The sequence below is a fragment of the Nanorana parkeri genome, unplaced genomic scaffold (assembly GCF_000935625.1).
Source record: "Nanorana parkeri isolate BGI_ZX_2015 unplaced genomic scaffold, ASM93562v1 scaffold902, whole genome shotgun sequence".
Lineage (NCBI taxonomy): Eukaryota > Metazoa > Chordata > Amphibia > Anura > Dicroglossidae > Nanorana > Nanorana parkeri.
The window spans coordinates 39820-54610 of record NW_017307170.1 but is presented as its reverse complement, the minus strand read 5'-3'; the positions used below and the strand labels follow the sequence as shown (position 1 = coordinate 54610).

At 39.7% G+C, this 14791-nt stretch overlaps 1 protein-coding gene across 2 annotated transcripts in view; it reads right to left on the bottom strand.

The window, feature by feature from the left end:
• The window catches only part of OLFML3 (olfactomedin like 3), a 21397-nt gene extending 12942 nt beyond the window's left edge, over positions 1-8455 (bottom strand). The window contains exon 1 of one of the 2 annotated variants that reach the window (XM_018565946.1): positions 8201-8455. In XM_018565946.1, the coding sequence (XP_018421448.1) occupies positions 8201-8308 (108 nt within the window). In that variant the 5' untranslated portion in view covers positions 8309-8455. The remainder of the gene's footprint in view (positions 1-8200) is intronic. The other variant, XM_018565947.1, reaches the window with a different exon arrangement.
• Between the last annotated feature and the right edge of the window lie 6336 nt (positions 8456-14791).

Below are 14791 nucleotides of genomic sequence, written 5' to 3'. Positions count from 1 at the left end.
AGTGTCTCAAGGCCCGTCAGATTTCCGGGTCCTCCGGGCGACCCCTCCTCTGTACAGAGACTAATGTGACTGTGGGGGGACATTAGAGGGTAAGCTCCTCTGTTCAGAGACTGATGTGACTGAGGGGGGGCATTAGAGGGTAAGCTCCTCTGTACATAGACTAATGTGACTGAGGGGGGACATTAGAGTCTAAGCTCCTATGTACAGAGACTGATGGGACCGGGGCTGCAACAACTAATCGACTAAGTCGATTAAAATCGATGATGGAAAATGTTGTCAACGTTTTCCATCATCGATTAGTCGGCTTTTGATTAGTTGCCCCTGTTTGCGGCTCCACACGCACTGCACGCCACACACCGCACCTCCTCCCCGCCTCTCCCAGCTCTGAGTTCTCTCCCACAGCTGCCGGCCAAGTTGTTGCAGGGAGACTGCAGTGTGGGGGAACGGCAGCTGCCGACCTGTATGTAGTGAAGGAGATCACATGCACTGCTGCAGGAAAGAGGCCGGAAATCACTGAAGATCGGAGGATCGTCGGGAGCGCTTTTTATGAAGAAAAAAAGGTACGTTTTCAATTTTAACATAGAAATGAAAGCGAGATTATGTTAAGGGTTATAAGGAGAGCAGTTAAAGGTCATCAAATGTTTGAGTTTTGTTTCACTATAAAGTCAAAATAAATATATTTCAAATAATGATGAAACCACTTACAATGTATGCTGCTACTTGATGTTTATACAAAAATTAGGAACCATCACACAAACTGGGACACCACCCCTATATATGCAATATATATCAAAAAAAGGGGGGAAAGATAATATCATGTAGACTATTGCAAATTGATTCTCATACCCATACAAATACTATAGGTTAACCTCTCCAAATCTTCCTGACGAAGCCTCGGCGAAACGCGTTGAAGACTGGAGCAAGCACAGAATCATGGCTGAACTAATGATATATAGAACAATTATGTACAATTAATCATGCAAATAAGATATGAATACAATGAGGGCAATGACCAATATATGAATTTATAATCATGGTTTATGTGTGGGTTCCATTGAGGTTATTTATGGTGTATACATCTATTTATGTTTTTTTATATGGATGAATTTTAGCATATTTATATGTATAGACATTATGAATTGAGTATATTAAAAATGGAATTTTATTATATATATGAATCAATTGACTTTATTATTGGATCAATTCCCTGCTATTCTCCAGTGCCCCTTTCTTTCTCTTTCCCCCCTTTTTTTGATATATATTGCTACTTGATGTTTAAAAGTTTTAGTTTCCTGCAGAATCATGGTCCCTGAGCACTGTATTAGGGTGACTCCTTTCTCTTGCAGGGTCCTGTAGAGCCACCCTTGTGTGTGCTAAAAAGCGGTTTGTGTCTCCACAAACACACAGACACAGCAAGACAAACAACTCCTCTGCTCCCCAATCCTCCTCCCTTTTCCAAGATAGTAGATGAACAGCTGCTAGAGACTTCTCTGTCCCTTGAGATCTTGTAGTGGACAGGAAGTAAAAGGAAGCTGAGCTGAGAGAGTTGGAGCCAGCAGTTTTGAAACATGACTGTAACTTTTATGAAATACTTTGCTGGGCAATGTATATTTGATATGGATTCCTAACTGAAAAAAAGGTTTGAGAGTTTAATACTACCCTAATTAAAATTTTGACTGGTGTATATGTTTTTATAGTAGTCTTAGTCCTGCAGCAATCCTATCAGCGCAATTTTCTGTTGTTAATTTGTACATTTTATATTGCTTGTCACAGTTATACTGTATATGTCATTTATTTTGCTAACTTACAAATGAAACAGGCTACACACTTATATTTATTTTATAAAGATACTTTTGTTTGAATTGATTGATCAGTATAATTGTTAAAAGCCAATGCTTTTTTAGCTCTCATATGAGTTTATGAGTTTATGGTTATATGTTTAGAATGCAGCAACATCTGATGTATCTGCAGAAGGAGGCAGCAGGAGCAGCATTCAAATAAGGCAGAGAGAGAAATGTGCTAAAAAGAAAGGATTTCTAAGAATTATGTTTAGATCTGGGCATGATAGTGGCAAATTAATCTGAATGTTGCAATTATGTTGCTATCTAGGAGCTGCACATCTGCCTATATTTTTCAATAGGGAAACCTGCTTCGACAACAATTTTTTCCTCACTCTCTGTTGTGTCTCTGATGCAGCAGACCTCTCAGCTGAGAAGAAGCTGTGGATGTACAAAGGGTCAGACATAAAAAAAAACAGCATGCATTTTATGAATGGGCTGTAAAATGCAGAACGTGGTAATACTGTGATGTAGAACAGAAAGCAGATAGTGAAATTCACTTTGTTTTATAACTAAGCCCTTAAGTTGTTGGTTTTTTTTATTTTACTTTTGAAATTTATAATAAGGTTATGTTAGGAAACGATTTTAGATGAAAGTAGCACTTAGCCAGGTTTCCCTTTAAACATAATTAATTTCCAATAATGACGGCTAACAGCCCGACACTCTACCCATCAACTACATAAGCCTAAGCACACAACTGAGATGAGCACATTTCCCTCTGCCAGACATCATGGTCTGTTCTGGGCTAGACAGCATTTGAGGTCCGTCTACTTGTGGGTACTACCCCGCCAGTCTCTTTACACCATAGAGTGTGATAGAAAGGCCATCTAGTTGAATTTACGAAGCTGGAGACATTCTGTTACTTAAAATATTTTCCACCGAGACCATGTACCCCATATCACATTTTTGGCATGGTGGTGCATTCAAATCAAAGGCTAAATGTGCTGGAATGCACTCGGAGTGGTGTGAACCGGCTCTAAGGGCCTGGTTTAATTTTTTTTGCATTAGGGTCCCCCTTAAAACTCCTACTAGACCTAAAGGGTTTGGAATGACTTTTGGGGGGAACCCCACTCTTTTTTTTTTCTTTTTACTTGGGGTCCCCCTAACATTCCTTTCAGACCTAAAGGGTCTAGTATCAATTGCTTCTGCATACTGTTATTTCTCTAATGTCACTTTGCTGCATTGAAAATGTGTTCATAAATACTACCACATCCACAATTAACGAAAATTTGGATTCATCCAAATCCCGAACCCAAAAAACTAAATAACGAAAAATGCTATCTAAAGAATTTGGGGGGTGAATATGGAGCAAAGGCAATACCGCACCCAAAGAGGAAATGTATAATACGGCAAAGGTTGATAACTTATCCAAAGACCATATAGAGTCCAAAAAATGCAATATGATCATGATGTCATGGTATCCAGGGGTGCCAATGTTCCTCAACGCGTTTTGCACCCAATATAGGAGCTTCTTCAGGAGGATGGAAGAAGATACTCTGTTAGGTTGAGGTGACCATTTGAAGGAAGAAGTGCATCTATAAAATCCAAACGAGAAATCCCTGCAATGTTGTCACCAGTTTAGGCAGCCGTTTGGAGAAAAGAGCTGAGGTACACAGAGGTCCTTGCTCTCGAATGTTGCTATGATCTCCTGCTGCCAGCTTGCTGTTGTAGAGATCATAGCAACATTTGAGAACAAACGGTCACCTCAACCTAACAGAGTATCTTCTTCCCTCCTCCTGAAGAATCCCCTATATGGTCTTTGGAAAGGTTGTCAATATTGTTGGTATCTTTATAAGGGAGGTCTTGATTGTATGCCCCAATATGAAGGAAAGATCACTGTTTTAAGTGTTTTATTATGCACAATCAAATTGTCCTTCTATATTAGTGGTGTTTCTGATACCTTAAAAGCCCTTATCTTTGCCTTATTATAAATGACGAAAAATCCAACGAAATGAACCACAACGAACAACATTATTTGCTGGCTTACATGTTTAACCCCTTCGTGACGGGAGACGTACAGTGTACGTCCCGTCACAAAGTGGCTATATGACTGGCCACGTACACTGTACGTGCCTAGTTATATTAGCCTCTGTAATGCTGGTAACTGCTGATTCTCAGCAGTTCCAGTCATTAATTAATGCCTCACTATTGAGACATTCATTAATGAAATAGTTAAGCTTTTTTAAAAGCTTCTTTCTTTCATTAATGAAAGAATGAAGCCTTTACATTCAGATACGGGTTCGCTAAATAGCGATCCCATATCTGACAGCTGAAGATAGCAGAGAGGTAGCAGTGACTCACCTCTCTGCTATTCGTTTTGACAGCTGGAGAGCCTGGCCCGATGTTAAATGATACATTTCAACCACTAGATACAAATGTATCTCGAGTGAAATGTATCATTTCTGATCGTCTAGGAACGATCAAAGACCTTTAGTGAGATCTGATTCTGACATGCTGTCAGGATCAGTCTCTAAAGTTATTATTAGCTGTTCCTAAGCTTGGAGCAGCCTGATAATAACTAAAAATTGTAAAAAGTTAATTTATTAAGCAGTCATAGTGATTGCTTGATATAAACTGACAAAAAAAAAATATTTTTTTTTTACACTTATTTTTTTTACAAAGTGTAAAAAAAAAAAAAAGTGTACAAAAAATTAGGAAAATAAAACGTTTATATATAAATATATTTGTATACTATAATTATTATTAAAAAAATTCTAAAAATAATAATAATAATCAAAACTTGCTGCTGTGGAAGAATCACACAGCAAAAATGTAAAAAGTGTGTCAGTCATTTAGGAACAGAAACTAAAAACTAGCTCAGTCATGAAGGGGTTAATATACTGTATATAAATGTATACTGTATATAGCCTATGGTGTTAATAAATATAGTTATGCTTTTTCTCTACAGTTATAACTCACAAGCACATAGACTGCCATGAAGGCATATACTATAAACAGATGAAGCAGACGTTTACAGTAATTGCTGGGGGAAAGTTTTTCTGTCTTGCATCACTCTAATGAGGTGGCAGTGGAGAAGCTGTGCACAGCAGCCAATTCTTTCACACAAAAAAATCGTCTGGAGGATTAAATAAATTCTCTTACAGGTCAGAACATACAGACATCAACCACTTTAGAAAGCAGAGTTGGCAATCCATGCATTTGACATTTGTTGATTACATGCTGAATATAGTATACATAGTTGCATTTTGTTTAATGCATTTCACATTTAAAGAAAGCAGTTTGCCCTATCGCCAATCAGTGGCAGCAGTTATAGCAGGGGCATTCCCCGCAATCGATTAGGTCGTGAGTGGCAGTCACAGTTTTGAGTGGGCTTGGAGAACTGGGTTCACACCAAGCCCAGTCTTATCACTACTGCTGACTAAGGGCCCATTTACAGTATGCATTGCATTAATGCACACATTGTTGTGCATTGAAGCACACTACATTGAAGCAGCCCATTCATTTGGAATTGTGAATCATGCCACAGGCCAATCATAGTATACTATTGCGTTAACATATACTGCTTTACGGAATGTTACACCAACACTTAGGGGTGAATAAGTCCTAAATGTTCTCTACTGTCTATATGTTTATAAAGTATAACATTGAGGTCCACTCACTCCTTTTTTTATGTCTTCTGGCTGCAGCTTTTAAGACCCACAACAATACCAAGTCCATACAGCAAATACCTTGTTTACATGCTGCACCAAACCCTATTACAGTATGTATTCGGATCCTCCTCCAAGCACTCACAAGTACATCGACTTATCTGAGCATCATGAGCGCACTGATATAGATCAGAGAGTAGAGTGCTGTGGGATAATCTCCCATTCTCTTAGTCTCCATGTTTTGATGCTTACAAGTCACTGGAGTTTTGGTCTTCCTGCGATAACTTGTTCCCAGGTGTTTGTAAATGTTATAATGTCCTAATAGTGGTATGCCAGGTAAGCAGAAAGATACGATGATGAAATCTAAAGACACAGTAAGTGGTACCTATTCTGACACACTTTGATGCTTTTATTACTGTTGTTATTTTATGTTAATCTTTATTTAACTATTAGTATAAACCTTTATTAAATATGCTACACAAGAAGCAATTTTCATGTCATCTTCTTTCCCCACCTGGCACCCACATTTTCCTGGGAACAAAGTATCACAGGAAGCATCAGGGTTTGGAGACTAAGTAAACAGAAAGTTATCCCAAAGCACTGACTTACCTACATCTTTATGGTCATTATTCTCCCCGGAGATAAATCTTAAAATTACATTCAAGTACCTTAGCAATTAACAAAACTGTACCTTATTTGTGCATCACTCAGCTGTAGGTCACCAAATCATCTCTGAATTCATATTGACAATGTCCTTCCTTCTGGAGGGTGGCTGATTTTGTTCCCCATGGTCCCTGTGTGTGTTGTAAAGTAACCACCACTCCAAGATCACTCCTGTGATGGACTACAATCTCACATTTAGTTTACTAATTTGTATTGAAATTGTAGTCTATCACAGGAGTGAGCTTGGAGCAGTGGCTACTTTACAACACACACAGGGACCATGGGGAAGAAAAGTAGTCACCCTCCAGAAGGAAGGACAGTGTCGGCACCAATTCAGAGATGATTTGAGAATCTACAGCTGACTGATTCACAAATGTACAGTTTTGTTAATTGTTAAGGTACTTGAATGTATTTTTAAGATTTAACTCTTGAGTTTAGTGTCATTTTAAGCATCAGAATACATAACAGGCATTGTCATGGCATATCTTCTCACTTGATATCAAAGGTTGTTCTGGAACACAACCTTAGTTTGTCTTTACATATAATGTCTGAATTTGGTGTGTACTATATTGTGTGGTCTTAGTTTAGTTAATATTGTTGCAGTGAAAAACTTTTGCAATGAGACTTCAAGAAACAGTGAACATAAATTTAACATGTACAAAAAGGTTGTAATTACCATGCTATGGTAAATATTTATGTTGCAGATAATGTAAAATGTAGGGGCATCTTTTTAAAGAGTGAATGTGCACATTTATCAAACATTCACAGGTGGTTAAAGCAGAACTAGAGTTTGCAACTACCTCTGCTCCAGCCATGCATAGTCCGCAACCTCCCTCGCTGTGCTGACATTGTCAATTAGGCTAAGTTCACACCTACTGTGATATCTCGAAAAACACAGATGCTCATTGAAGTCAATGGAGGCTGTTCATAGAGTTGTTTTTGGGCAGTTGTCACGCGGTTTGGGTCCCATAGACATCTCTATGCATTGAAAGCACAGTTGCGCAAACGAAAACCCGCGAAAATTGTGCAAAAACAGCTAACCAGCTCAATCGCCTAGGTGTGAACCTAGCCTCAGTCTTCTTCAGACCTTCAGCCATCATAAATTGGCCAGGCCTGCATGATCAATATTCGTGCATGCGCATTGGGATGTTATTTATCCCAGCACTTGCCAGATGTCGGTAGTCTACATTAGACTGCACATTAGCAGCTCAGTAAACTCAGTAAAGATGTATGCAAGGTGGAAGTTAAGAAGCCTACATAGTATGTCTCTTCTGCAATAAAAAGACATTCTTGCTCACAAATTTACTTTTTGCTAAAGATCCTAAAATGGCCTGGATGGGAAGGGGGTTTAACACCGCGGATGTCAACTGGTTAATTATTCCCTGTAATTTAAAACACATGCATGAGGAAGATTCATCCACAGTGAATATTTGGTAAATGTCACATTCATTTTCAGTTTTTAGGTCCTTTATATGGCTTTGCATCCACTTCTATTTTACTTTAACATATTCTAAAACATTCTCTAATCTGATACACAACTTGCTTTCCCTGGACTTTGATTTTCCACCCTCTTCCTGTTTAGAGTGATATTTGCAGTTAAAGGGTTTGCTGAGTTAACCATTGATATGTCTGTGAAAAACTATGCTCAGGTTTTCCCTTTAACTACCCTACCAAGCAGTTTTGTGTGTTGGAATTCAAGGCTATAGTGGTGATTTACTGAAAGTTATTTTTATGCCAAACCAAGCAAACTTCAGTTTAAACACTCGGGCATCTAGAAACATATTTAAAAAAAATAAAAAGTGGAATTTTCTACTGAAATTAGGAATTTTAAAGGGAAACAGGGTCACCAACAATTAAGCTTTCAATGCGACATGACTTGTATTGATGTCTGCAGCACATAATACGTCTCATAAAAAAACAAAGAAAAGAGCATATCTAGTAAATTTGTGTAATATAAATTGTAGAACCTTGTAGATCATTTTCATATACAAAGTAGATATGTTAATAAAGTTTACACATCAGAATGTCCAGTTACTGGAATTATAGTATGAATACTACAGAGCAACATTTGATTGAACTAGTCCCACTTACCTCTACAGATCCCATTCTTGATTGCATGTATTCCAGAAATGCTGTCTGTACTTGGGAATGTACCATGGTGACAAGGGAAAGGAGGACGCAGGCCACAATCCCAGCCATCTTTGGCTCCCTCCGTGGTTGATTTGTAAGAAATTCTTATTCCAGAAGGCTGTTCTCCTACTAATAGTGAAAAAGAGTTTGGGCACAGTTGTGCTCTCCTGCGTTGCTTCCAGCTCACAGCTCTGGAATTCCTGGCTACATTTCTTTGTAGGAGGGATTTTGACTCTGCACGGTTCCTTTCTCCAGTCTTTATTAAATCCAGATGTAAGACAATTGCTAAATACTGTCAGAAACCCTTTCATCACCAGAATCTACTTTCAAATATCTACTTTGACATTATGTGCGCACTGATGGATTTTAAAAAGAAAAAGCAAACATTTGTCTTCTCTGGACCAGACCATATATCTTTAGTTAGAGTTAAAAAAAACACAACACAGCAAATGTGACCATAGATGGAAAAATCTCATCATCCAAAAGACAATCACTTTCAACAACACAATATACTAGGTATGGGGCTGTTAAGGTGTCAAGTCAAGAAAGAAAGAACCACAAATACATTAAATCAAATATCACACATTTATTGAAAATTATAAAATATACATGTTAAAACCTAAAATAGTGCCATATGATGTTTGTATTGTAATTAAAATATTCTGGGTAATATGTAGTATTATTAAGTCTCTAAAGATATTACAACTTATAATGATATTTGATCTCTGTGACTGGTGGTGATTGTCGCATCCATCCAGGATGATGTCTTATCAGGCTAGCCCTAATATACATCTTCTTTAGGTTGATGGTCTGTGATGGGACGTTGCCTCTCCTGTGGGAAATATCATCCCTCTGGGAAAAGGTTCTTGGCTCTTTCATAACTCTTCACCTTTCTGCTGTGATGGAGACATGGATACATCCCACCACAGGCAGTAATATGAGGTAATATAATAACAGAGTAGGTTGGCGCCATCTCTGGGATTGGAGGAGCCAAGGTGGGAGGGGCTCCATGGTCATGGGGCGAAACCTCAATTTTCCATGCGCTTTTTTGTTCGGGCGCATGCACAGACCATTGGCCCGCCCTGGCTGCACACGTCACATGCCAGGAGGTTATAGGCAGTGTGTCATGGTGCGGCGCAAATGTGTTAGCGACAGAGGAAGTACAGGTGGTTTGGCTGGAGGAGACCTTGATATTGTGGCTAATTTTATTAAGGTATGTGTGCATTCATTCTGTTTTATGGCTGGTTTGAGTGGTTTTAGTAATAGTAATATATTTGGTCAGGGGGAGTTTTGGACAGTTAATCTGTTAGTATGAATTGAGAGTATTGATGTTAACCCCATGGACACTAAGATGTATTCATGATCTAGTTGACACATGTTAAGTTGGTAACTAATTATTTAAGTTTTAATCAGTATATTTATAGGATAATATAGACCCATGAAATTTTTTCCATGTGGGGGTTGTATGTAGTGTTCTATGGCGGTCTTCCTGATTGGGGCATGGCCCCAGTATATATAGATTTACATGCTATAATTATGTTTTGCACTTTAATTCACAAAGGTACTTATGGAAGCTCATCAAGTTCCTGCTGCCTTGTTAGCCCCCTATGTTCCGTATTCCCTATGTCTTCTGGCTGATGAGGGAAATCCCCCTGGACTGTGGATCTACTTACCATCAGATTCCCAGAAAAAAGTATTAACTTATTTACATACATTGTTCTGTCTATTATGTCCTTAATATTCTAAATAATCAGTTGAGATGTTAAGCTTATGCAACATATTATAGATGACCTCCTATCTTACTGAAGAAGCATTGGCGAAACACATAGAAGGCTGGACCCACCGTACATCTATGTATGGCTGATTGATACAAATTATGTTGATAAAATGTATTCAATAACAAGTATGAGGACATTGAAGTTTAAGGAGTTCATTAATCTATCTGTAAATATGATATATCGATGCGATCCAGGGAGGTACTATGCCGTGGTACAGAAAAAAATGTTACACAGGGAGTTGTTGCTGTGTAGGGATAAATGATAATCCTTGCTGAATTACATTTTTAGACTCCATTTGTCAGTGTAATATTATGCTTAATGAAACATATTATGAAATGTATCTCCTAAGTAAGATTGTTTAGTAAATATGGTATAAGATAAGGTACACTACCAATAGTAAATGATATGACAGGTTAAAGACATTCCACTATACGATCACGGCCTATACATATTATGTTAAATACACATACTAAATACAGTTATAGAATTCTATACATCTTAAAATGTTAAACTCCTATACTAAATACAGTTACAGACTTTAAAACATCTTATTATGTTAAATACATACAGTTATAGACTTTAAAACATCTTACGTACAAAACATGTTTTAAACACATCTTTAGTGAAAAGTAATATGATAAGGCATTTTTCTACGGTAAGGTGTTAGCTTTTATCTGTAGGGTATTAGCCACTATCTTAAAGTCATTGCAGGGATAACGCCTCATTTGTACCAGTTTTTAGCTTATCTACACTCAGACACTTGCTATGTATACCTGTGGAACAAATAATGCTGATTCAGGATGTGTTTTGTTAACTGAACAATTACGTAACCTAATCTTTATCTTGATGTGTGGACCTTTATAAGCTGAATGAACTAGAGTGGGGTTGGAATTGGCCTGACAGACTAAGGCCTTTCCCCACATGCGTGTCAAATAAACCTTAGTCTGATTTGGATTTACTCACAGACCATTGCTGCTTTGCTCCTAAATTACGTAATCATTGCTGATGTAAATTCTATTTTAGGTTTTAAAATATATATATATGTATATTTTGAATGTTTCAATAAATTTGTAATATTTGATTTAATCTATTTGAGCTTCCTTCATCCTTGACTTGACACCTTAAAATTCCCATACCTAGTATATTATGTTGTGGAAACTGAAATTTTAGGTGTCTCATATTATTTGGTGGTTCATATATTTTTTATAAAATTAAAAGACAATCACTGATTAGAATGCCAAGTGTCACCAAGATCTTTACTTCTGCATGTGCACTGTGAAAGTTTTATGGTCTTTGTATAGCACTTCTATGTCATAAAGTAGGCTGCCATCGTTGACATCTAATTTGAAAAAGGCTAGGTGTCTGGCTTTAACGCTGACCCAATTGCTTCAACATGACTGATGCAATGGCTTCAAGTATCCAAAATAAACAAAACAAAATGCAGTGCTTGTAAAAGAACACAGTTAATACTTAAAAGAGAACTATGGGGTAAGTGTTTTTCCCCATAGTTCTCTTTAGGGTCACGGGAGGACATGTACTAACCTCCTCCCATGACCCCAAAGCTCAATATATCGAGATCCGCCCAACTGCGTGAGTGACAGCGGGCTCTGCCTATCTAAAGGCAGAACCAGCTATGCCCGCCCCTCCCCTGTTCGTTCCTCCACTCCAATCACTCACCTCATAGTTCTCCTTTAATTTGTGAATCTGCATACAAAACTAATGTTTTCTCATCACACTGCTGAGAAATCTTATTTACACTCCAGGCCGCCTACCTTTTGTTTTGCTATCTGTGTGTGGTCCCGATGCACCTGTTCTTCTTTTTCCTTTATTTTTCTTTCTTCATTGCCTTCCTCTAGATTTCTTGCTCTCTCATTCCTTCTCTTGAGTCTTTTCTTCTCTTAATTCTTGTATTCAGCCTTCTTTTTTTTGGCTTTCCTTTTTCTCCCCTGGCATTGCTCACTACCTGATTAAAGCCATATTTTTAGGCCTTATACTTTGAGTGTATTTTTAAATACCTAACCTTTTGTTATACCTTTATGGTGACTCCTGCTGTGTGTTTACCTGTTAAGTGCTGGTATACCTATCCATTTGGAGATTCACAGCAGCAGAATGTCTTCCATATAGTGTTTTCCATTATTTGGTGCTCAATGCAGTGTTCTTTCTTCAATTTTTTTGCTTTGTGATTGCCATTATCTGTAGTCCTGTTTATAAAAACCTTTAATAAAAATATTGTGAAAAAAGAATTATTTATTTACCCAACACACTTCTCAGTGTTGGATGCCTAGTTCGCACAAGGGTTCCATCCACCCTTCCTAATGTTATTACTGTGTCCTAGTTGTCTCCCCAAAGCTGTGCCACTCTGCATATGGGTGGGGGGACAGCAGGAGGGAGGAGGGGTAGAAATAAGAAATATTACCCCCAGCTAGGGCATGTAAATGCTGGCATGTGGGGGATACTGGCGGCTGGGCACAGGGGACATGTCTGCAAACTGCATTACCAACTACTGACCCCTGCCCTCTGCGTTAGTTACTCCTGAAACCTGCATTACAAACTACTGATCCCTGCCCTCTGCTTAACATAAGACTAACCTCTGAACTCTGCAATAGTTGCTACTGATCCCAGCACCCTGAATTCTGCATTACAAACTACTGACCCCTGCATTCTGTGTTACTTATTTCTCAACTCTGCACTCTGCCTTATTTTCTCCTGTCCACTGCACTGTGTGCAACATGTTACTGAATTCTGCCTTACTTACTCCTGTCTCCTGCTATTTGCGTTACTTACTACTCAACTCTGCACTCTGCATTACTGGCTACTGACCCCTGCACTTTGCGTTGCTTACTCCTGACACCTGCACTTAACATGCTACTGAACTCTGCCTTACTACCGCTGACCCCTGTACTGTGTGTTACTTACATCTTACCCCTGTACTCTTCATATACTCTTGACTCTCTTCATTACATTCTACTGTACTGTACTTACATACGCCTAACCCCTGCACTGGCCTAACAAAAATATATACAGCCAGGCAGTGGCGTATCACTCTGCGTACCCACCCACACTGACACCCACTTTGTGCACCAACCCACATCGCCCACCCACTCTGTGCACCCACCTACACTGCCAAAGAAATGAGGTAGCAGATCGGGCCAGAACTCAAAGCAGTCAGCCAGGTTCAGCCAACTGAAGCTAACTTTTAATGTAGGCTCAGTTTACATTTTTATGGTGACATTTGTTTTATTATATTTTTCTTGCGTTTTCTTCATGGAGTCCTTACCTTTTACTCTGGCCCTGCTAGTTAATCTTCTTTTAAAAAAAAGGTTGCCAAGGCCAGCTGCAGTGTCAAACGTCGGCTCTTTTTTTTTTTTCAAATTCTTTATTGGCTGAAGAAAACATCAGATATAACAATACAATGTAGTTGATAATCAGACAGGAGTCTAGACCTCCTCTCCGGGAGGTTCAACCAACGGGCATTCAGAGAGGTCACCCGAAAGGGTCCCATAGCGTCAGCAGGAGGACGCGGGAACCGGCTCAGGACCCCGGAAGAGATAGCAAGGTGGGGGAAAAGGGTAAAGAGAGGGGGTAGCAGTGCAGGACAGGGGCAGAAGAGCAGTGTAAGGTCACGAGACACAGGTTATGCAAAATGAGTTACAGTACTAGTCAGGTAATCTAAATTTCATATGAAGAACCCGTTCCAAAGCGGACAGGGTAATCCTATGTGGGGGTGGGTACCAGCGAAGGTAGCAAAAAGAACAATAACAAGAAACCAATATGCAGCTAGGAGATATTCCCCTAGGTCTAGGATTCAGTGTACAACAACCCAATGCTTGCATGCAGTGGTATACTGCCTGAGGTTTAAGATAAAGACAGGGTACCCCTAGAGCCAAAAACAGTAAGTGGCGGGTGATCCTGCTATACAGCCTCCCTAGGAGCGGATAAGCGCCTATCGTGCAACCCCGTGTGAGGTAAATAAACAATGTACTTGCGTTTCGGCGGGGGGGAAGGCATCCCCATGCGGTCCGTCTGACCCCCGCCCTCCTCAAGAAGGGAGGCGGGGAGGAATCCCAATCAGCGGGCCTCACGGGGTAAACCGGTCCACACCGAAAGCACGAGCAGGGCATCCATTTCTATCTGAGAATAAACAAAATAAAATAAATCAGTAACAAGGAGCAGATAGGCGCACATCTAGCAACCCTGTGTGAGGTAAATAAACAATGTACTTGCGTTTCGGCGGGGGAGAAGGCATCCCCATGTGGACCGTCTGACCCCCGTGCCCCTCAAGAAGGGAGGCGGGGAGGAATCCCAATCAGCGGGCCCCACGGGGGAAGCCAGTCCACGGCAAAAGCACGAGTAGGGCATCCATTTCCCTCTGAGAATAAACAAAATAGAGTAAATCTCAGGGGAAGCCGGTCCACGCCGAAAGCACGAGTAGGGCATCCATTTCCATCTGAGAATAAACAAAACAGAGTAAATCACTAACAGTAAAACAGTATAATAATGCCAATGAAACCTGAACCACAACCGCCTTAGTCTAGAAGGCCCATCCGTCCCCCCAGCAGAGAGAGAAAAGGACCATGGTGTGCGAGAATGGGGGATCCCAGGGCTCCAACCCCTGTACGCCTCGCCATCGGGATGTAGGCTTGATGGTAAGTTCAAAACAGAAACGGATCGGAGAATGAGTCAGTGGGCCATCTGGGGCCAGGGCATCCGCAACGATAACAAGGCCCAGGCATCAACGGAACAGTAGACGGGAGAGGAGGAGATCAGGGCTTGC